Source organism: Mesoplodon densirostris, chromosome 18 (genome assembly GCF_025265405.1).
Source record: "Mesoplodon densirostris isolate mMesDen1 chromosome 18, mMesDen1 primary haplotype, whole genome shotgun sequence".
In the NCBI taxonomy this organism is placed as follows: domain Eukaryota; kingdom Metazoa; phylum Chordata; class Mammalia; order Artiodactyla; family Ziphiidae; genus Mesoplodon; species Mesoplodon densirostris.
The window spans coordinates 5557867-5579331 of NC_082678.1; the positions used below are offsets into that span (position 1 = coordinate 5557867).

The 21465-nt window shown below is 46.2% G+C and overlaps 1 protein-coding gene across 2 annotated transcripts; it reads left to right on the top strand.

Annotated features, from left to right (window-relative positions):
• The first annotated feature begins 4200 nt into the window (after positions 1–4200).
• On the top strand, positions 4201–15838 carry CDC6 (cell division cycle 6). Of its 2 annotated transcripts, none has more exons than XM_060080672.1 (12): positions 4201–4305; positions 5078–5268; positions 6094–6375; positions 6500–6699; positions 6951–7126; positions 7761–7867; positions 8629–8768; positions 9616–9716; positions 10882–10946; positions 13723–13925; positions 14369–14509; positions 14906–15838. In XM_060080672.1, the coding sequence occupies exons 2-12, from the start codon at positions 5091–5093 to the stop codon at positions 14993–14995; spliced, it is 1683 nt and encodes a 560-aa protein (XP_059936655.1). In that variant the 5' UTR covers positions 4201–4305; positions 5078–5090; the 3' UTR covers positions 14996–15838. The 2 variants fall into 2 exon arrangements, with proteins under 2 accessions (XP_059936655.1, XP_059936654.1); XM_060080671.1 differs by having other exon boundaries at positions 4211–4368; positions 14906–15833.
• The last annotated feature ends 5627 nt before the right edge of the window (positions 15839–21465 follow it).

The window sequence follows — 21465 nt, forward strand, 5'->3', positions numbered from 1 at the left end:
ACAACTCTGCCTTCAAGACTCATCGCTTAAAAGCAAAATGAAGCAAAACTACAACCACCTTCAAAATACATACAAAGAAAAAAGGATAATTTTAACCGAAGGGTTTGATTCCATTCAACTCCACATTCATTGTGCCTTTACTTGTGTTAGATTTCTGTGCTTTCTTCCTCTCTCCCTCTTTGAAGCAATTAAAATCTTCCTTGATAACTGCTGTTTCCTTCTTTCTACTCTCGTCTGACAACTTAGTGGGTTCCCTCTCTAATTGTCTTAAATCTCATTCCACTGGTGGCAGAGGGGCCGAGCCTTCTTTTCTCACGTCTAACCCTTGTCCTTTTCCACGGCGACCAGCATGGGAGCCATCGTCAACACTGAATAAAAGACTAGAGTGACGTGTGTGAAGAGTGTATGTATGTATGTGTGCGTCCATCTTTGTCTGCGTGTGGATTGGTTTCTTTTCTTCTAAAAAATAATTTATTGTATGATTTATTTTGGAGTTGTTTCTGATTACAGTGCTCCCTCTCCCAATTAGCATTGATTTCTTTACCCCCTTCTACAGTGTATAATCCGGTCTCAGGTTGGATTCTTTGGTACATTTCTTTCTTCTGGATGCCGTGCAGTTTAATTAAACCTTGCTTAAAAACAAAAGCAAAAAACCTGAAAACTGTGTAGTCTTGTCTGGAATACCACCACAGGTGGTGGCATAGAGGGGAGAAAATCTGTTGCCTCCGGTTAGGGTAGTGGTTTGACTCCAGATCCCCTGAGAAAGTAGAAATACTAACTTGGGCAGAAGCATCTGCAGCTTCCTGAGAGTTTTCTCTCCTCCCTTCCTGCTGTGTTTTGAAAATCACAGTTCCAGTTAGCCAGGCTGACTGGGTGATTCTGATAGAGTTGGTCATTATTTATATTTGCCACCTAACTCCCCTTTGCCCATGATTCCAGGGAACTCAGGAGACCCCCTGGCCTTGTGTCCTTTCCTTATATCCCTAGTGCTTCTTTCCACCTGTGTGTGTGGTAGATTCTCACACTGAAGTGTGAAGAAAAGGTGAGGTCAGAACACACAGACCGTGTCTGTTTTTATGTGGGTGTTGCCTTTTTTTCCTCACTGCTTAAGTTGAAATCTTAGCTGGCTTTCTTGAACTTTGACTATAGATGTCAGAATTGAACCAGACACTCTCTGCTTACTGTGGTCAGCTGACATAATCACCACTAAGATTTAATGAGCTTAACCTACACTTTCATCAGTAGCAAAGGTCTTGCAATTATTTCCCGTACTGGTTCATAATAGGTGTGTGTATGAGTCACTCTCACACAGTTTGATATAAAAACCTATGAGGGTGCGGGAGCGAGGGGAAAAAAGGGCCTCCTTTCCTTTTCATCCATATTTGCCAGGTTGGCTGAATTCCTGATTCTTTGACCCATCATTGTTATTAATATGATTAATAAACTACCTCTTTATTGATTTAATTCTTCCTCCTGTGACTTTGAATAGCCCTCAAATAGAGCTTGCCTAAATGACCCTCAACTTCCTAACCCTGTAAGCTTTCTCTGTCCTGTTGGGATGGTATTGCTAGTCTGTGTTTGTGTGCACGTGCCCGACAACACACACAAGCACGCGCACAGACACACATAATGATGCCGGACAGGTTCTTCCTGTGTCATTTCGTTCCTTCCCCCATGACACCGTGTATGGATTAGCAAGTCATAAGGACACTAGTTTGCCCACTTTAATTATTACCAAGACATAGCCGCTTATGGTGAATGTGCCTCTTAAGTATTTTCTGGCCCAGCCCAGCCACTAACTGCAACTTACTGCAAGGAAGCTACCTGTCTCTGACTTCCTATTACTCTGCAGACAGAGGTAAGAGAACTAAAATGTCAACCTCTGGATCCTAACCATCCCAGAGGATAACTATGGGGAAACGCTTCGTCTTTGACATCACTGGAGCCCAGTCTGGATTGTTTTTACACATAATTGAATTCATTCTCCACTCCTAGGTTTAGGGCTGTGAGATTTAAAGGACTGTATGCTGTCTGACGACAAAAAAATGTTCAAGCAAAAGATGGATATCCTCTTGGCAGGAATGTCCTTTCCATTCATTCAGCCAGCATTGATTGCATATTTTACTCTGTGCCAGGCACCGACAATATGAAGACGAATAGGACATGGTCTTTGCCTCCAAGGAGCTCAGAGTCTAGCAGAAGACTTCAGGACAGCCACCAAGGGAAACCTATGCGGGGCATTAAAGGCTTTATGGTAATTAGCCAGGGCAGGAGGATGGTGACTGGCATTCCAGACATAGGAAACAGCAAGGACAAGGCACAGAAGCGAGAAACAGTATGATGGTATGCTCATCATGTTACTGGAGTAGTGAAAAGAGAAAACTTCAATTAGGTAACCTTTTAGAGAACTTTCAATCTGGACATTCTGTGATTCTCTGCCTGCTTCCACAATAGTCACTTATTCTTGTAGGCTTTTCTTGGACCGGTGCTATATTTCCTGGTGAATGCTTTCATAGGCTCCAATATGCACGTGAAGTACTCATGGCTTCCTTTGCCCCCTGTGTCCCACTGTAACTGAGGTGGTGGTTCACCACCATCCCTTAAAAGGTGGCTGGGCACTTGATACCATTTCTGGTTATGAAGGACAAGTTTTAGGTGCCCAGGTTATAAAAATAAATATGAAGAGTGAAAGTTGCTTCTTTCAAGGTTCTGTTCCCCTGTTAAGAGATCAGAAATACCAGCTGGTAAAAAAGTCTCCATTCTATGGTAACACTTTCTCCATTCGTGGCAGCCTACGCTCTTCACTCTTGTAGTTTTCAGCTCCTAGAAAGCCTTCCCCAGATGTGCTCCTTCGCCATCTCTCCCTCTAAAACCTTCATCTGTCTATTCCCCCTCGGTATGTTTAAGTGGTCAGGAGTTTGATCTCCTGTCAGACCCCCTGAGTTTGAATTCCAGTTCTTCCACTTACTAGTTGTGTGACCTTGGGCAGATTTACTCAACCTCTCTATTTCAGTCTTCTCATTTGTGAAATGGAAAAAATTCCAACTTCATGGGGGTGCCTGTGGGAATTAATAAGGTGATATAGGTAAAATACCAGAGCTCCGTGCCTGGCACACACACAAGCACTCAATATTGGCTTTTGTCTCCTATATGAATGAACTACAATTAAGTTGATTGTAATATTGTTTCCCTATTTCTCGGCTTGCTCTATTTCATTTGATATTGAAGGATGACAGATACATGCCTACCATCACCTAGAATTGGGTTTGGGTTTTTAGTGGAACCTGGGTTATTAGCATTGGAAGCTGGCCTGTAAATTACTGCTCTAATTTGTATTTTTCATTAAAAGCTCAGATTGCCACTCCATCTGTAGTGGTCTTCTCTGGCCCTGAAATCCTTGTATTTAGCCATAAAAAAATATTTTAAAATTAAGGGGCCATAAGTCTCTCCACTCCCCACATTGTGTGGATAAATGGGATTAATGATAGGAAGGTGCACAGAATATCGTATTCTTATCTTTAACAAAATAAAAGCAAAGGCCTGGCCCTTTTTCTCACCCTTGAAACACAAATCAGGGAGATACTGTGATGAAGTGCAGTGTATTTATGTATGTATGTAGAACTTTACAAAGAAACATTGCTTTTGGTGTCAGGAAAGTCCTAGGCCCTTCGAGGCCACCAAAATTCTGTGACCTCTAACTAACCCTCGGCACATTTGCTTTGTGTCTTGCAGTGTTGAGCATTAGATATGTAAAGCGCCTAGCATCATACCTCGCACCTAGAACCGCCCAAATAATGGTAGGTGTTATGTAGTAGCTCTCTGAAAATCTAGCCCATTAGGGTAAGGAAAAAATGGGTACGTGCAGCAGTGAGAAGGGGTATTGAAGGAAGGGCGTGGGAATACAGTCGCGAGCGGCAAAGACTACAGCTCCCGCCGGGCCTCACTCAGTCGGCCCCGGCGCAAGCGCGCGTCTTTCCGCCGAGGCCCCGGATGTAGACTGCCCCTACGGCTCGGTGGGCGTGGCCTCACGGTGGCGCTGAGACCTGAGGCTCTCTTATTGGTTGTGCGTCTTCCCGCTTGATTGGTTGTGAAGGAGGGGGCTGGGGCCAAGGCGTGCGGCGCTCTGGCGACAGCCAATCAGAAACGTGGCCGGGCTTTGGCGGGAGGCGGGAAAGCTGCGGCTGTGCAGATTTGGCGCGAGCGAGTCTGGGCTTTCCGGCTGACGGTGTGGGTTTTGTGCAGGATCCTGTCGTGGGCAGTCCCTTTAGTCTTCTGCGGGAGACGTGAGAAGGCGCCGGCACTGAGGTGACGCAGCACTGTGAAGTGGAAAGGAGAAGAGGCCCGGGTCCTGGGGGGCGGCGGATTTGGGTGAGGGGCTAGGGCGAGGACCGCGGGTTCCGTAAGAGGAGGAGAGCTCAGACCGCGGGAGGGTGAGAAGGTCGGGGTAGGGAAGGGAGACGTGCGCCCTCGGAGTGCTCTGGCAGTTGTGCTGAGTGCGGCAGGAGGGAGACGTTCTCCGAACATCTGGGGCTATGTGGGGCCGAGAGTTGGGTAGAGCGGGGATTGAGTGCGGAGTGAGGGCTTGGGGAAGCCTGTAAATGTGGGAGGCTGCTGGGCTAAGCTGGTGTTAACGATGTACCCCGTGCCTGGAGCCAGGGGAGTAGAAGTACTATGGACGCCAATTAAGATCAACTTGTTATTACACGTCTCGAGTGGTTAAAAATTTGGGCTCTGGAGCCAGAACGCCTGGTCTTATATCCTGCTTTGCTGTGACGTTGGGCCTCTCTGCCTCTTTTTTTATCAGTAAGATAAGGATAATAGTACCTACCTCTAAGGTGGTTGTAAAACTTAAAGGAGTTAATACCTAAAATGTTTATGGCAGCCTTTTACGCGTAGTAGGTGGTGTTCGCTATTGTTGCATAGATTCGGATATGAAGCAGAATTAAATGCTAAAATATTGTTACAACATAATCTACTTATGAAATGAATTTCGATCTTCTGTATAAGTTACATGTTATTTGTTTTTTCTTCACTTTTACATATTGACCGGCTGTCCTGTTCTCTTTTTTGTACACAGCTGTGTTGCCATCATGCCTCAAACCCGCTCCCAGTCACAGGCTGCGATCAGTTTTCCAAAAAAGAAACAGCCTCGGACATTGGACAGATCTAAAAACTCCAGTGACACCAAACTAGAACTGACAAAAGTCCAGGCCATACGCCGTTCTCCTCGTGCAAAAATTCTGCCTCTTAGCCCCAGAAAACGTCTGGGTAAGCTAGCCATTATTTGAGTACAACTTTTTGACTGGTAGCTCTCGACCTCTCTTTCTCAATAATAAGATGCCTTTGAAACAGCTTTCTGAGTTCAGTTAAGACCACTCAGTTCCCTTTGGTTATTTTCAGAATGGTTGCTACGTACTTACTGAACTTCAGAGTTAAGCTACTTATTGAGATCACTTTCTGAACTACCTAATAGGTCTTATCTTCAGTTCCTTAGTACTGAACTTGGTTCTGTCAGTGTTTTAAACGACCTTGCAGCTAGTTATATAGTATTTTGAAACTTGCCTCGTTAGTTGTGAAATTAGTAAAAACAGGTGACAATTCTTGTTTTAGAACAGTGGTTGGTAATCCTTTCTTTTAAAAATTATTTTTTGTTTGTTTTTTCCTTTCTTGTTTTAAATCATCTGTTTTTAATGAGGGGTGATTTGGTAGGATCTGGAGACATTTTTAGTTGTCATAACTGAGGGGGTGATACTGACATAGTGAATAAAGGCTGGGAATGCTGCTCAATATTCTGCAGTGCACAGGACAGTCCCCCACAATGAAAAATCACTTGGTCCAAGATATCAATGGTGCCAAGGTTGGGAAACCCTGTTTTAGAGCAATCCTAGAATTTCATCCCATTAAAAATAGTAAGACTCAGTGGTGCCATCTGGTGGCCACTATTTGCTTCTGGATGAGAGGCATTTTATTTTGGTGGTTCTGACCATGATAGAAATTCATCCCCCTTTTGGCGGGGGGGCGGTGCAGAGATCTTTCCAAGTCCTTTTACTATCCACTGCTATGAATGACCACATTTTGATTTTAATGTTTCAGGTGACGACAACCTGTGTAACACTCCCCGTTTACCTCCCTGTTCTCCACCAAAGCAAAGCAAGAAAGAAAATGGTCCCCCTCACTCACGTACATCCAAGGGGCGCAGATTGGTATTTGACAATCAGCTGACAACTGAATCTCCTAGCAAAAGAGAACAAGCCAGAGTTCACCAAAACAAGATACGTTCCTCAGTTCCAAAAGGTCAAGACATCGCAACAAATTCTGAGCAGAGATGTTCACTGGAGAAAGAATCTGCATGTCTGAGACTTCTCAAGCAAGAAGGTTGGTTCTTACATGGCAGCTGTTACTGCAGCCTCGTAAACAAGGCTGGTGGTTCCAAGTGAAACCTGGTGGGTCTTCTCAGTCACCTCTGTTGTGTCTAATTGTCCTTTCATGTCTGGCACAGGCACTTGCTACCAGCAAGCAAAGCAGGTCCTGACTACAGCTGTCCCAGATCAGCTGCCTGCCAGGGAAAAGGAGATGGATGTGATCAGGAATTTCCTGAGGGAGCACATCTGTGGGAAGAAAGCTGGAAGTCTTTATCTTTCTGGTGCTCCTGGAACTGGAAAAACTGCCTGCTTAAGCCGAATTCTGCAAGACCTCAAGGTACATTGAGAGTCTGAATTATGATGCTCTTGCCAAAATGACACTTGGTTATCAGGGGTTAAGAAAAAGTAGGAGTGCTTAGGGGACTGCAGTTTTCCCCAAAATAAGACATTTTTAATTTCACTGTCTAAATCTTTCCAAATGAAAGTGGACCTTATTCTCTTGTATGCTGTTAACTCTTCAAAGACACTTCAGGTTCCATCAAACCTTTATCTGAGGCCCAAATAACTCGCATGTTTGCATTTTTCTAGAAGGAACTGAAAAGCTTTAAAACTATCATGCTGAATTGCATGTCCTTGAGGAGTGCCCAGGCTGTATTCCCAGCCATTGCTCAGGAGATTTGTCAGGAAGAAGTATCCAGGCCAGCTGGGAAGGACATAATGAGGAAACTGGAAAACCATATGACTGCGGAGAAGGGCCCCATGATGTAAGCACTGCCCTGCTGCATGTTGCTCTGTGAAAATCTTCAGGATCCATTGCCCACAAACTCACATTCTTGTCTCTTGAATTTATCAGTTTGCTCATAAAAAGAACATTTCCTGTATTTTCTCTCTGAGGGGTAGTTACATAAGCTTAAAGGGAGAGAAAAAAGAAAAAACAAAAACCTTCTAATTTTATTTTTTATTTATTTTTTTTCTTTTTGCGGTATGTGGGCCTCTCACTGTTGTGGCCTCTCCCGTTGCGGAGCACAGGCTCCGGATGCGCAGGCCCAGCGGCCATGGCTCACGGGCCCAGCTGCTCCGTGGCATATGGGATCCTCCCAGACCGGGGCACGAACCCGTATCCCCTGCATCGGCAGGCGGACTCTTAACCACTGCGCCACCAGGGAGGCCCTCTAATTTTAAATTGGGGGAAAATGTTTTTAAACTAATTACTTGAAAAACCTGTATGTTACTTTCTGGTGATGATGGGGGTATCATCGTAACAGTGACTGGAGGTGGGACAGATTATGATCTTCAAACTGGTCTTCGCTGTAGGAATGTGACCTAGCATCAGCCCAGATCAAACAGATTGGAGAGTTAAGGTGAACGTGGATACTAATTGTTTCTCTTTTTTTGTAGTGTGTTGGTGTTGGACGAGATGGATCAGCTGGACAGCAGAGGGCAGGATGTATTGTACACACTGTTTGAATGGCCATGGCTAAGCAATTCTCAGTTGGTGCTGATTGGTTAGTGCTCTGTTGTTGATGTTACATGGTGGTTCTAAAGACCTCTTTTTAATCTCTTCCGTTTATTCATCACCTATTTTGTTTTGTTTTGTTTTTTAGCTGTGCCATGCAGCTTGCGGGATCTTAGTTCCCCGACCAGGGATTTAACCTGGGCCCCAGCAGTGAAAATGCTGAGTCCTAACCACTGGACCACCAGGGAATTCCCTTATCAACTATTATTTGATCTTACACTAGCTTTCTGCTTTCTTACCAAAATAAGAAAGTTACTATAAAATAATAGGAACCTTAATCTAAGTCAAATCAAGTTTGTTAACTCTGGATAGAAATGACATAACGCTGCATTTCAGAGACAATTGATTTTGGGAGTATCTGATCCTGCTTATAATTGAGCAATTCTAAACCTAACTTGAAAAGAGCATTCTTCGATGATTGTACACATCTTATCTAATGGGTATTGAGGGTGGGGGGTGGGGGAAAGTACGACGCAACAGTTGGAATGCTGGATTATAACTGGAAATTTTATTCAGTTTTTTGGTGGGTGTTTTTTTAATATTTATTTTTTTGGCTGCGCTGGGTCTTAGTTGCAGCGTGCGGGATCTAGTTCCCTGACCAAGGATCGAACCCGGGCCCCCTGCATTGGGAGCGTGGAGTCTTAACCACTGGACCACCAGGGAAGTCCCTTATTCAGCTTTCAGAGGGTTTAGTTTTCCTTTTACGATGATTTGACCAATGATGCTTAGTGTTATTTATCTCCTCCTCAGGTATTGCTAATACCCTGGATCTCACATACAGAATTCTGCCAAGGCTTCAAGCTAGAGAAAAATGTAAGCCACGGCTCTTGAACTTCCCACCTTATACCAAAAATCAGATAGCCACTATCCTGCAGGATCGACTTAATCAGGTGAGTGCCAAGCATTGTACCAAGCTGAGTGTTCCTTGTATCACCTGTGAAGATGGTTCAAAAATATTTTGCTTTGATTGCATTACTAAACAGGGAGTTCCTATAGCCCATTCATTTCTATATGAATTTCTACTCTTGGCTCCATTTTAGATACCTTAGTGTTGGAGTAAAAAGAGTTAGAGGAGTCACCCAAATGCTTCTCTAATGGCCTTTTAAAATAGGACCTATGGGGACTTCCCTGGTGGCACAGTGGTTAAGAATCCACCTGCCAATGCAGGGAACACGGGTTTGAGCCCTGGTCTGGGAAGATCCCACATGCCGCGGAGCAACTAAGCCCGAGCGCCACAACTACTGAGCCTGTACTCTAGAGCCCGCGAGCCACAACTACTGAGCCCACGTGCTGCAACTACTGAAGCGTGAGTGCCTAGAGCCCGTGCTCCACAACAAGAGAAGCCACCGCACTGAGAAGCCCGCCCACCGCAACGAAGAGTATCCCCCGCTCGCAGAAACTATAGAAAGCCTGCGAGCAGCAATGAAGACCCAACACAGCCCTAAATAAATAAATAAATTTATAAAATAGGACCTATGAAAATACTTTCTCTATTGAAAATGACCAAATAGATTTTAGCTTAGTTTAGTTTTGCTAATTTAAGTTTCAATTGCTTTTTTTTCCCTTTGTGAACCTCTATCACATTCCTACAAAATGCTTAAATGTATGAAATCCCCATTTACTTCTAAGCAGAAAAGGCATCTTAGACCCTAAAGGTTGGTCAATCAAGTCTGGGACCTAAATTGCAGAGGGGAAGTCTTATAGTTCAAACTGTCATCTTCTATGTCTTGTTCAAAGGCATCTAAAGATCAGGTCCTGGACAACGCTGCCATTCAGTTCTGTGCCCGCAAAGTCTCTGCTGTTTCGGGAGATGTTCGCAAAGCGCTAGATGTTTGCAGGTGAGTTATGGCGCTGTTGGCTACTTTTATTTAAAAAAAAGAAATGCTGTTAATTGTCTCATGTAACTCAAGTGAATGTGGCTTAAGAGGCTCCATTCTGCCACTTTTTACGCTCAGAAAGGAGGACTTGTTTCTCAGTGGGGAGCTCTGCATTTCCACCACCGTGTTAATGTCTGAAACATTATCAGTCCATTACCTACAGAGGGAGAAACAAATGAGATGTTGCTGGCACTCCCTGTGGTGATTATAGATTGGTTAATTACATTTGTATTAAAAAAGACTCCAGTTTACTTTTCCATTAGCTGGTCTCAAGCAGGTTTATTTATGGACCTGAACCATCTTTGCCTTTAGACTTTTTTTTCCCTTCCTTTGCTTTTGTGAGCACCCCTTCCTCCAGTTGGTGGTCCCCCACAGTTGTACTCCAGACCTCTCTCTCCCTTCCCGTCCCCCGGCCCCTCCTGCTGGGGAAAGCCTCTGTGCTGACTGATGAAATTTCTTCCTTCCCAGTAGGGACACTTGGTCCATTAAAATGATACTTGCTGTGTTGGCCCGCTGGTCCAACTTCCCCCTACTGCGATGCAGAAGATCCAGGTCTGGCTTAGGGCTTCCTGTGGGCAAAGTACTTTGGAGAGAGCAGTGGGAGAGTAAGCTCTTCCTATTGCTAGATGGTGTGATCCTGGATTTGAAAGTTTCCCCTAGTCAGCAAACTACTTGGGTCATATGAACAAGAGTCAAGTAGGCCAGTGTGGTTTTAGCCTACACATATCCTGTGTATAGATAACTGAGGACTCTCCTCTTAGGTCTGGTGTGTATGGGTGGTACTGGCTCTCTTCGTCAAGCACCCACACTGCGTGTCCTCTCTCCCATCCATGACGGGTTTTCCCTGTCCAAAATGTTATCATTGGCTCAGTGTACGATGACTTACTCGGCCTCTGAAATAAGAAACCATGTAGTGTTGAAGTTTCTCAGATTCCCTGGTCCATGAATTATTTCAAGGCAATTAAGTCCCCTGGAGCTGAGACATAACCCAGTTTTGTCTGGGGGCTTTAAAATTATAAAACATGTTGCTTTTTGTTAATGTGCCTGTTTTTGAGCTTGGTGGTTTGGTGTGGTGTTTGGTTTGGCTCAGCCTAAATTAATTTTAGAAATTTTTTTTTTTTTACAGGAGAGCTATTGAAATTGTAGAGTCGGATGTCAAAAGCCAGACTATCCTCAAACCACTGTCTGAATGTGAGTAGTTTATCTCCTTTTTGTCTTCCTTTATAATTGGAAGCTTAACTTCTCTGAGGAAAGAGAGAGCTGAAATGAGCATAGTTAAATCCACACTCACCCATTTGTGTACGGGTGTCGTGTTTTTCATCAGTTTCATCCACTTTATTTCCATCTTGCCTGCCAGTGCTATAATCCATGTGTTACTGGAAATGAGTTCTCCAGGGTGTTACATGAATGGTTGGGACAGAGTCAGTTTTCTTTCCAAGCTCTAGGAATGAAAACTAGACAGTAAGGTTGGATCAGCTTCTCTCTGGGTACTTACGTTGAGTGCACTTTAGGTCTCAACATAGGTGAAAGCAAAGCCTGGGAAGTAAGAGAGTCAGACGGGAAAGAATTGAGTTCAACTTGAGATATCGCAAGCCTTTAAACAAGTCTAGGAGGATGGAGGTACAAAAATAGTATTGCTACAGTAAAATGCAGCCTTTTACAAAAATGACAAAATTAATTTTCCTTTCCCTCAGCCTTGTTCTCTTAGCTATGGCAGATGTAAAATGGCCATGAACTACATATCTTGTGTTTAATATCCACTCTTAATCTTTAGAAACAGGACAGTCTGATTTGATTGTTTCTTCCTTCACTCCTGCACTGGTTGAGTGTTACTAAAATCTTTTCTAGCACCATAGTTCCACAGAAAACTCTTTTTTTCATCAACTTGTTGAAAGAAAATTAATAAAAATATTTCAGAATTAGCCAAACTTAGTGCTTAGACTGATAGCAGGTAATATTTGCCAATGCATAGACTAGATACTGGTTTCTCTTCAACTTTTCACACTTTCCTTTTTTCCCTTACCACTAACATTTAGGCTTGTCAGTGGACCCTGTGAGCACCGCCCGCACACATACAACTAAAAGGGGTTGTGAATTCCTGTCATAAATTATTAATCTAATTCCTGTCTTTTGACCTCTGTAGGTGTGGTTAGCTTTTAATGGCTCTAGAAAGCTATAGGGAGACTGACTTGAAATAAATATAAGAAGACACTTTCCATAAATAGCACTAACTGGGCTTCTTTGACACAGTGTGGGTACCCCAGTGTTGAAGATACTCAGACACAAGCTGGATAGGTGACCACTTTTTTTTTTTTTTTTTTTTTTTTGCGGTACGCAGGCCTCTCACTGTTGTGGCCTCTCCCGTTGCGGAGCACAGGCTCCGGACGCGCAGGCTCAGCGGCCATGGCTCACGGGCCCAGCCACTCCGCAGCATGTGGGATCTTCCCGGACCGGGGCATGAACCCACGTCCCCTGCATCGGCAGGCGGACTCTCAACCACTGCGCCACCAGGGAAGCCCGGTGACCACTTTTTGGGATTGTTTTGAAGAGACTCAGCTTTTGGTAGGGAGTGAGACTAGACCTCTAAATTCCTCTCAACTTTAAGATTCTGCTTGTTTGATCGCTGATCTCCAGTTTCTCCATGACGATTAGTCCTCGGTAGCATCCCATTTGTGATCATGAAATAGAAGCAAACTCTTGTGAGACAGCTGACTTGGTCTCAGGAAGTAACTTTAGGCAAAGGTTGTTACAGAGCAAATTGCTCCTCTGTCTTGCAATTCCTGCGTCCAAACAATGAGGCCACAATCCTCTGAAGCTTGTTGGCAGTTTCCCAACCTCCAGACTCTGAGATGGTGCTATCTGCTAAGATATCCAGTGACATTTTCTCAAGTGTTGCTCTCCTGGAGATCAGCTTGGGCAAATGAACCCAACCTCAAAGGTCATTTGGGGAGGCTATCTAGAGGACTTAGGTAGGATTGTCCACGTTTAGCCACTCTTTTTTTTTTTTTTTTTTTTGATGTGGACCATTTTTAAAGTCTTTATTGAATTTGTTACAATATTGCTTCTGTTTTATGTTTTGGTTTTTTGGCCGTGAGGCATGTGGGATCTTAGTTCCCCAACCAGGGATTGAACACGCACCCCCTGTATTGGAAGGTGAAGGCTTAACCACTGGACCACCAGGGGAGTCCCCTAGCCACTCATTTGATTTGAAATATTAGGTTAATTTTTTGAGCCTTTAAAAATGACCAGGGACTTCCCTGGTGGCACAGTGGTTAAGCATCTGCCTGCCAATGCAGGGGACACGGGTTCGCGCCCTGGTCCGGGAAGGATCCCACATGCCGCGGAGCAACTAAGCCCATGTGCCACAACTACTGAGCCTGTGCTCTAGAGCCCGCGAGCCACAACTATGGAAACCCGTGTGCCTAGAGCCCGTGCTCTGCAACAAGAGAAGCCACCATAATGAGAGACGCCCGCACCACAATGAAGAGTAGCCCCCGCTCACCGCAACGAGGAAAATCCTGCACGCAGCAACAAAGACCCAATGCAGCCAAAAATAAATAAATGAATTTAAAAAAAAAAAAGACCAGGCCCAGCCATCTTTGTTTCAAGGTTCTATCCTTCTTTGCCTTTGAGATATTAGGAACCTTCCAAGGCTGAGTACATTGCTTCTCTGTCTGGTCCTTATTCTTTCATGAGGTGGATTTCGTCGCTCTGACATTAAATTGCACTCTACAGGATAAAATAGCTCACCGTTCTGCCCAGAAAAAGGATAACTCTACTTTCCAAGTCATGTCACACTTTGGCATCTTTCTAAGGATCACATTTTGTCTCATCCTTTGGCTTCCAGTTACAGAATTGGAACTTCTGCTTTGCTCTTGAATTTCCTTCTGCTAAAACTTAATATCATCTGTCTCAATACCCACAATATTTTAAAAATCTAATTAAGCTTGATTTATTTACTTTATAGGTAAATCACCCTCTGAGTCACTGGTTCCTAAGCGGGTTGGTGTTGTTCACATATCACAAGTCATTTCAGAAGTTGATGGAAACAGAATGACTTTGAGCCAAGAAGGAGCACAAGATTCCTTCCCTCTTCAGCAGAAGATCTTGGTCTGCTCTTTGCTGCTCTTGACCAGGCAGTTGAAAATCAAAGAGGTCACTCTGGGGAAGGTTAGTTGGGAATCTCAGCAGATGGAGCTGGGGTGGAGATGAGAATCTGCTTTGCAGAGCAGATATTTTCCAAAAGGCCTATCACGCTCCAGCTGATGTGAATTAAAAATGGATTTTAACAGTAAGAATAAGTACTGGTATCATGTAAAAGGCAGCTGACTTTATTTCCCTTGGGTTGTGGTTGAGACTTTACCATTAATCTTCTCCGCTTTATTTCTGCCTCTCCCTATGAAATATATAAAGCCCCTTTCTTGCATTACAGTATAGATAGGTTTTTGGCAGTATCTCCAAAATGCCTTTTCAAGGATTTCATTGAAAAGGGAGAGCATTAGGGTATTCAGATAACTATTTTGCAAACCCAGATTCACATTCTTTTAAAAGATAACAGGGTTACAAGAGATATGACTTTTAAGCAACATTTGTTCCCCTTTGTTTCCTCTCAGTTATATGAAGCCTATAGTAACGTCTGTCGCAAACAGCAGGTGGCAGCTGTGGACCAGTCAGAGTGTTTGTCACTTTCAGGGCTCTTGGAGGCCAGAGGCATTTTCCGGTTGAAGACAAACAAGGAAATGCGCTTCGCAAAGGTACAACGAACTGCTACTTTGTGACATTGCTTTTAACGGTCCTGCTTTGGCGAGCTTATCTTTTGCTAAAGTAAAGGTGTAAAAATGACCACAATTCTGCTACTTTGTGACATTGCTTTTAACTGTCCTGCTTTGGCGAGCTTATGTTTTGCTAAAGTAAAGGTGTAAAAATGACCACAATTAGATAAACAATTTTTTTGTTAGGTAGGGTTTAAGGTGTGTGAAGATAGGGCTGTAGTATGAATGAGATTTTTTTTTTTTTTTTTCGGGCTATTGCAAAAGCAGTGTTTAACTTGTTGCCTCTTGTGAGAAAAGTTTAACACGGTAGAATTTTGTGTAATAAAAACTGCTTTTGTGAGTTCTCCACCATGAAAAGTCCTTTTCTGTCCTTTGCAGGTGTCTCTGAAGATTGAAGAGAAGGAAATAGAGCATGCTCTGAAAGACAAAGCTTTAGTTGGAAATATCTTAGCTACTGGATTGCCTTGAATTCTTTTCTTTTATACTAATACTCCGACTAAATGTATCTGGCTGGCATTTGGAGAGGGATGGAATCTTCACTTTATTACTTTATACACTTAGGTCTGAAAGCAAACACGACCTTTTTTACTTAAAACTGATAATATTTAAGCTATAAATTTGTGAATATTAGCACAGAATTATATATCTTTGGGTCTTATTATGTTTATGCATTAAAAACTACCAAGTAGACCCTTTTTAATTACATTCACTGCCTCTACCTCTAGTGTGCCTCTAACCAACATGCTTGCGAGTATACAGACTTAGGCTGTGGGAAGTTTATATATTTATCTCTGTTTCCTCAAACATTGGTGTATTTTAAAGAATTTTTGGACTAGAGGAAGAAGAATGAAAAGGGGGATGATGCAGGAAAATAAGTCCACGTGGAGATCTGGAGGACACTTTGATCAAAGAATGTCCTTCTGTTTGGAGTATACTGTGTTCATGTTGCAGATACTTCCACGTTGTGACATTTTAAAGACTCACTGAGTGTCTTGGGCACTCCCAAGTTTGTGGAGGTGGTAAGGAGAATGTGACTACAGATTGTGAATATATTTATTTTCAAGTTGCATTCTTTGTCTTCTTAAGCAATCACATTTCAGGAGAGCTCAAACTTTCAGAAGGCAATGTGAAAATTGTGAAAATCCTCCCCAAACTGTCCCACTGTCCTAGCTGCCCTCAGATGAAGCCACTTGTTTCAAGATGCCTTCGTTTGGGGCTGGATTTTCAATGACACCTCATTTTCCCAGTCTCCCAGATAAATGTATCCATATGGTTACTCAAGTCTCCCCTTTTATCTGGGTTTGGTTTCCAGTGGCATTAAATGGCAATTTGTGACGGGGACACCAGAGGGCACCATTATAACACTGACTGCCTTGAAAGTGCAGGCATAGGGCTGGGGTAGTTTTGAGAGAAGGGGAAAAGAGAAACTTAAGTTTGCTTCATTTGGGAGGTTGCTGTACTTTTATAACTCGAGCAAATGCCTGGAATGCAAACCATGTGCGCTATGAATGGTCTGAGAGCCAGTGACCAAGTCTGCTGCTCCCTGAGCTCTCCTGCCTCCTCCCGCCCTCCCGACATGGCTTGGGTTTGAGAACTTGATACGTGTACAAATGATCTGTTGGCCGCTGTTTCGTTCATGCTGCCCACTGTATCCTTGCAATGTGATCTGGGCTACGGCAGGTGGTATGGGATAGAAGGGCACACAGAGAGAGCCCTCTGAAATGAACACGACCCACCGGTGTGTGTAGCAGCGCATAGTCTATGGACAGGAGTCTGACTGTCTCACCGTCACACTCCTTTACCAGAGTGTTCATTCCGTCTGAGAGCAATTTGGGAGGGGAGGACACAGTTCTATACCTAGAAGCTTGGAAAGTGTCTGGGGCTATAAGGGTTAACCAGCATAATTGCAGAGATTGTCCGAAGGCTGATGGAAAGCAGAGACTGAATGGGATTGAGAACAGATGCGAGGCTTGATTTAAATTACATTTTATTGGATGCTGCAGCCTTAAGAGACGTGACTGCTTTACAGTTTGTTTCCACACTGTGGGCAGCTGCTGTCTGTTCTGTGTCCACAGTAGGATCCTGCCCAAAAAGGAGCAGCCTCCCCACCTCGTTGTGTTGGAGGCTTGGCGCCTTCCTCTTAACTGCAGGGCTGGAGTCAGGAACATGGCTTGCCTCGCAGTGGGGCTGCTATGCATCCTCCATGGCTCTGAGCCAAGATCGCGTTTGCAGATTCAAAGGGGCCAAATTTCTTTCCCCCCCTACCTCCTTTCTCTTCCTTTCCCCTGGTATTTGGAAATCAGGTTTTCTGTGTACTGGTGTGTTAGTTTCCTTTCCTTCGGTTCTCCCCACACTGTCAATTTCTAGGTCATTGATGCTCTTAAGACTTCAGCAATTGGAACAGGGTTGGTTCTGTCAGTGATGCGTGAAGCTGACTTAGAGTCCCTGCTTGGCTTCCGCTGCCCTTGTGGGAGCAACACCTGATGCATGTTTGTCAGCGAGGTCTTCAGTGTGATTCAGACAGCTGGAGCAGACTGAGAGGGGGAAGAAAGTTCTTTTCTCACTGAAGCTGACAGCTCTGGGAAGGTGGTGGGATTTTTAAGGGGCTGGGCTGAGCCTGTGGTTACTTGTTTTTTGCCAGGAGCATAGGCTGTTTCGCAGGGAGTAGTGGCAGAGATGCTGACCTACATTCTTCCTCTTGAAGGTGGTGGGCTGTGTGTCTGTATCCTGGTTTATTTATTTTTCTTCACAGTAGCAGATGAAGCTTCCATAGAGTGTTGGTGGGTATTGCCATGGAACGCACACAGACACAATAAAATTGGCGTGAGTTTCAACCCCAGAGCTGCAACTGACATTTCTGGCTCAGTGAAGACCTGCCTGTGGCTGGATGACTGGCAAGAGAGTGTGAGGTCCAAGCCATCCAGAGATCCAGAAAGTCGGCAGAGCTCTCTCTCTTCCCCTTCATTGCTCCCTGCCTTTATTCAGTGTCCTTTTAAGATGCAGCAGTAAGAACTGGGAAGGAGGAAAGAGATACGACTTGGGGTTTTTAAAAAATATCTGTGGAGAGGTTACCTTGACTACGGAGGGGGACCAAAAGAGAGCCGAGATGGAGGTTTTACTTATGTTTGTATCTGTCCCCAGCACTTTGTACGGTGCCTGAGACCTGGGAGGTATTCCATAAACTTTTTTTTTTTTTAATTCTTTTTTTTTTTTTAAATTTATTTATTTATTTTGGGCTGTGTTGGGTCTTCGTTTCTGTGCGAGGGCTTTCTCTAGTTGCGGCAAGTGGGGGCCACTCTTCATTGCAGTGTGCGGGCCTCTCACTATCGCGGCCTCTCTTATTGCGGAGCACAGGCTCCAGACGCACAGGCTCAGTAGTTGTGGCTCACGGGCCCAGCCGCTCTGCGGCATATGGGATCCTCCCAGACCGGGGCACGAACCCGTGTCCCCTGCACTGGCAGGCGGACTCTCAACCACTGCGCCACCAGGGAAGCTCGCCCTAAACTTTTGAGTGAACAGATACGTGACCAAGTGAGGTGCTACCTCTCCCTCCGTCTCGGGGAGAGTTCTAATCTGGAGGCAGACATTGCTCGTGCTTTTGCACCTAGGTGGAGCAGGCCGTTGTGAAAGAGGGGTGCTCCATCCTACAACATGTGTCAGCACAGCATTTATCGGCCTCACAGATGCGTTCCAGTGGTTCCCTCTGATGTGGTATTTTGCTTGAGGCAACTTCCGTGTTGCTCCCAGGAAGCCTTGGCTTTGGGGAGAGAGTCCACCTACAGGCTTGGAAGAGGGGGTGCCTGTCTGGATGTTCCCTAATGTCCCTAGAGATGGGCCAGAAGCTGTGCTTCTAGTTGGCAAGGGATCGGGGAGGAACCCACCTCTGATATCCCACTTTTTTTTTTTTTTTTTTTTTTGGCGGTACGTGGGCCTCTCACTGTTGTGGCCTCTCCCGCTGCGGAGCACAGGCTCCGGATGCGCAGGCTCAGCGGCCATGGCTCACGGGCCCAGCCGCTCCGTGGCATGTGGGATCTTCCCGGACCGGGGCACGAACCTGCATCCCCTGCATCGGCAGGCGGACTCTTCAACCACTGCGCCACCAGGGAAGCCCTCTGATGTCCCACTTTTTAACTTCTGGGGAAAGATGGGATCTCCGGTTCCTCTCGAAAAGATCAGGTGCCCTCGAAGACGTTTCTTTCTTAAGCTATGAACAGCAGCAGGTCTCCATCTCCCAGAAGAGGTGGTTCTGTAGAGGAAGAAGCCTTGCCCTCTGGCCTCCGCTTGATTTCAACCCCAGCCCAAGGCGCTGGCAGGAGAAGCTAATTGGGTGCAAGGGGCCTGGGTGAAGGCTGTCTGAAGACTGGCGAAAGGAGAGAGCCAGCTCTTTTTTAAAAGAAGCTCTAATTGAGTTCTGAATCAGCCTGGCTCCCTTTGATCCCTCCTCTGTTTCCCACACTGCCTGAAAGAGCTAGATCAGCACTTTATAACAAGGGTGCGTCTGCTCCCCACACCCACCCACCCACCCACCCCCGCGCTCTCTGCTGCCGCCATCCACTGCTTGTCTCCTTCAGTTAAGATAATGAAGATGCTGAGAGATAAAATGTGTATTTAATAAGGGTGGGGGGAGGGAGGCGGGAAGGGGCAGCCGGGGCCTTCCCTAGTTTGGGGCCCCGCCAAGACTCAAGCTAAAGGCGAAGCCAGAGTAGGACTTGGCCCCAGGGTGTAGGGGTTTCCGGGCCCCGATCCCGCTGACTTCACTGCCTGCTGCTTGCCCTAAATTCCCCCACCTCCACCCTCTCAGCCCCACACTCCTTTCTTTCCTCCCTGCTCGCTCCCACTGGCAAAAAGGGAGTCTTGCTTCAACCTTATTTTCAGCTGCTAGCTTGGCCTTTGGTGCGGTGCCCCCCACCCCAGAGTCAGCTGCAAGGTCGGGCTAGGGCAGCCCCTCCAGCCTGGGCCTGTTGAAGCTGTGGGTTCACAGTACGGGGTGGGGGGGGCCGTTGAAAAAAGCTGGAGTTAATGAAGACCAGCTGTAGCCTGGGTTCTGCCCACAGTTAGCTGCAGGCCAGCCTTTGGTGGCGGTTGGAGGGATGGAGGTGTGTGACCTCCATCCCCAGGCACAAGGATATCCTGTGGCCGCTGAGGCTTGCGCTGCTCTGTGAGCGTGGCTTTATCCTCCGGTTGTAAGGGAGTGGTCTGATTCCCTCTTCCTTTACACCTCCCCTCCCCAGATGACACTCAGCCCTTACTGAGCTTTATAACTGTAGTGGTGGCCCAGCTGAGATTTGAATATCTCCAGGCTCTTCTGTAAACACTCATTAACTGCCTGGGAAGAACCGAGAGCCCTGTTTAACAGCTGGGAGAGAACTGAGGCAGATGAGGGTGAAAGGCTTGACCTGAGCTCACCCCATGGACTCCACCCCGGGGCCCTCCAAACTTCCCGTCCAGCTCCTTTCCCCAGTTCCTGCCAGACAGATGAAGCGGTGGGGGCAGTGCTGCTGCCCTCTCCCCTTCTAGGAAGAGGCCATGCCCTCTCCCTTCCCTGACTCTGTCCCTGACTTCCCCTGGCCCTTCACCCCGTGACGTTTTCCCTGCCCTGCTGCTGGAGATATGTGCAACCCTCCTTGCAAAATCTTCTCCACCCAGCCCTCTGCAGCCTTCCCACCCACCTTTCCCTGGCCCACCTGGCCCACCAACCCTGAGTTCTCCCTCTGGAGAAGCTGGGCTATCCTAAACGGGGTCTGTAACCTTGAAGTTGATCTAATGGTGCCTAAGAGGGCCTCTGCCGCCCTTTGTTTATCCTAAGGCGTACCTGGGAAAATATTCTTTCTTTTGCGTATTCATTCTAGTAAAGTCTCAGGATCCTATTAAGGGCTGGGCAGGGGCCCCAGTTGACCCCTAGGTTCTGCATCCCCTTCGTTCACTGACAACTGCCATGTCTGCTAATGGATGTAACCCAAAGTCCCCCAGCCCCACCTGCTTATACTCTCACCTGGCTCTGTGTATCTGCACACACTCCCAGATCTCAGGATATAAAACTGCCAGTTTCCAACTGCTATCCAAGTCATACTGCTCTTTTTACTTGCTGGAAATCAGGACTTTTTTTCCCACTTGGCGTGGCCTTCTAGGCAGTTAGGAATAGTGGGGGAGAGATGGGGAGACTGTGCTCTGTCTAGGAGGCGGAGGGTAGAAGTGAGCTCCCGTCCAAAATGAACTCCCCCTTCCCCAAATTCTCAATAGCCAAGCTACTTGGGAGTGATTAGGAAAGCGATCTGAACCCCAGCTTCAGTCCCAAAGCCCAAATTCATCGGGTCAGGGCAGGCAGAAGAAATGTCTTCTCCTGTCCCATAATATCCTCAGCTAAAATCAGCCATGTGCTGTGTATTTGACACTGGGGACTCTTGCTGTCCCAGCCCATGACTCAGACCTCGTCTTTCTACAGTGAGTTCTTTCTGCCCCATCAATTCAGCTCTGCATCCGCTGACCCAGTCAGGGACGGTGGGAGAGGGTGGGGAGAGCCTCCTGGTTGGAGGGTGGGCTTTAGGACCCAACGGGAACCCGTGCCTCTTGCAGCAGCCTAACCCAGAAGCAGGGGGGAATCCTGAATCGAGCTGAGAGGGCTTCCCCAGTTCTCCTGGGAACCCCATCGCCCCCCGCCGGCACGCACCTGAGCAGGTAGGACCACGCACACCCCTTCCCAATTCTCCCTGGGCCGCCTTCCGCCTGGCCTCTCCGCTTCTGATCTGGTCTTTTCCCTCTCGGCAGTTCAGGCTTTCCCCATGCCTCCTCCCCCACTGCTCGCTGTAGTCCAGGGAGGTGGGAGCCTGGGAGCAGAAGGGTGTCTGGAAGCTCAGAGCCCCTGCGCCCTCCGGCGCCCCTGCTGCACGCCCCTCGAGGCATTCCCGTTCTCTAGCTAAGAATGGCAAGTGGGGGGAAGG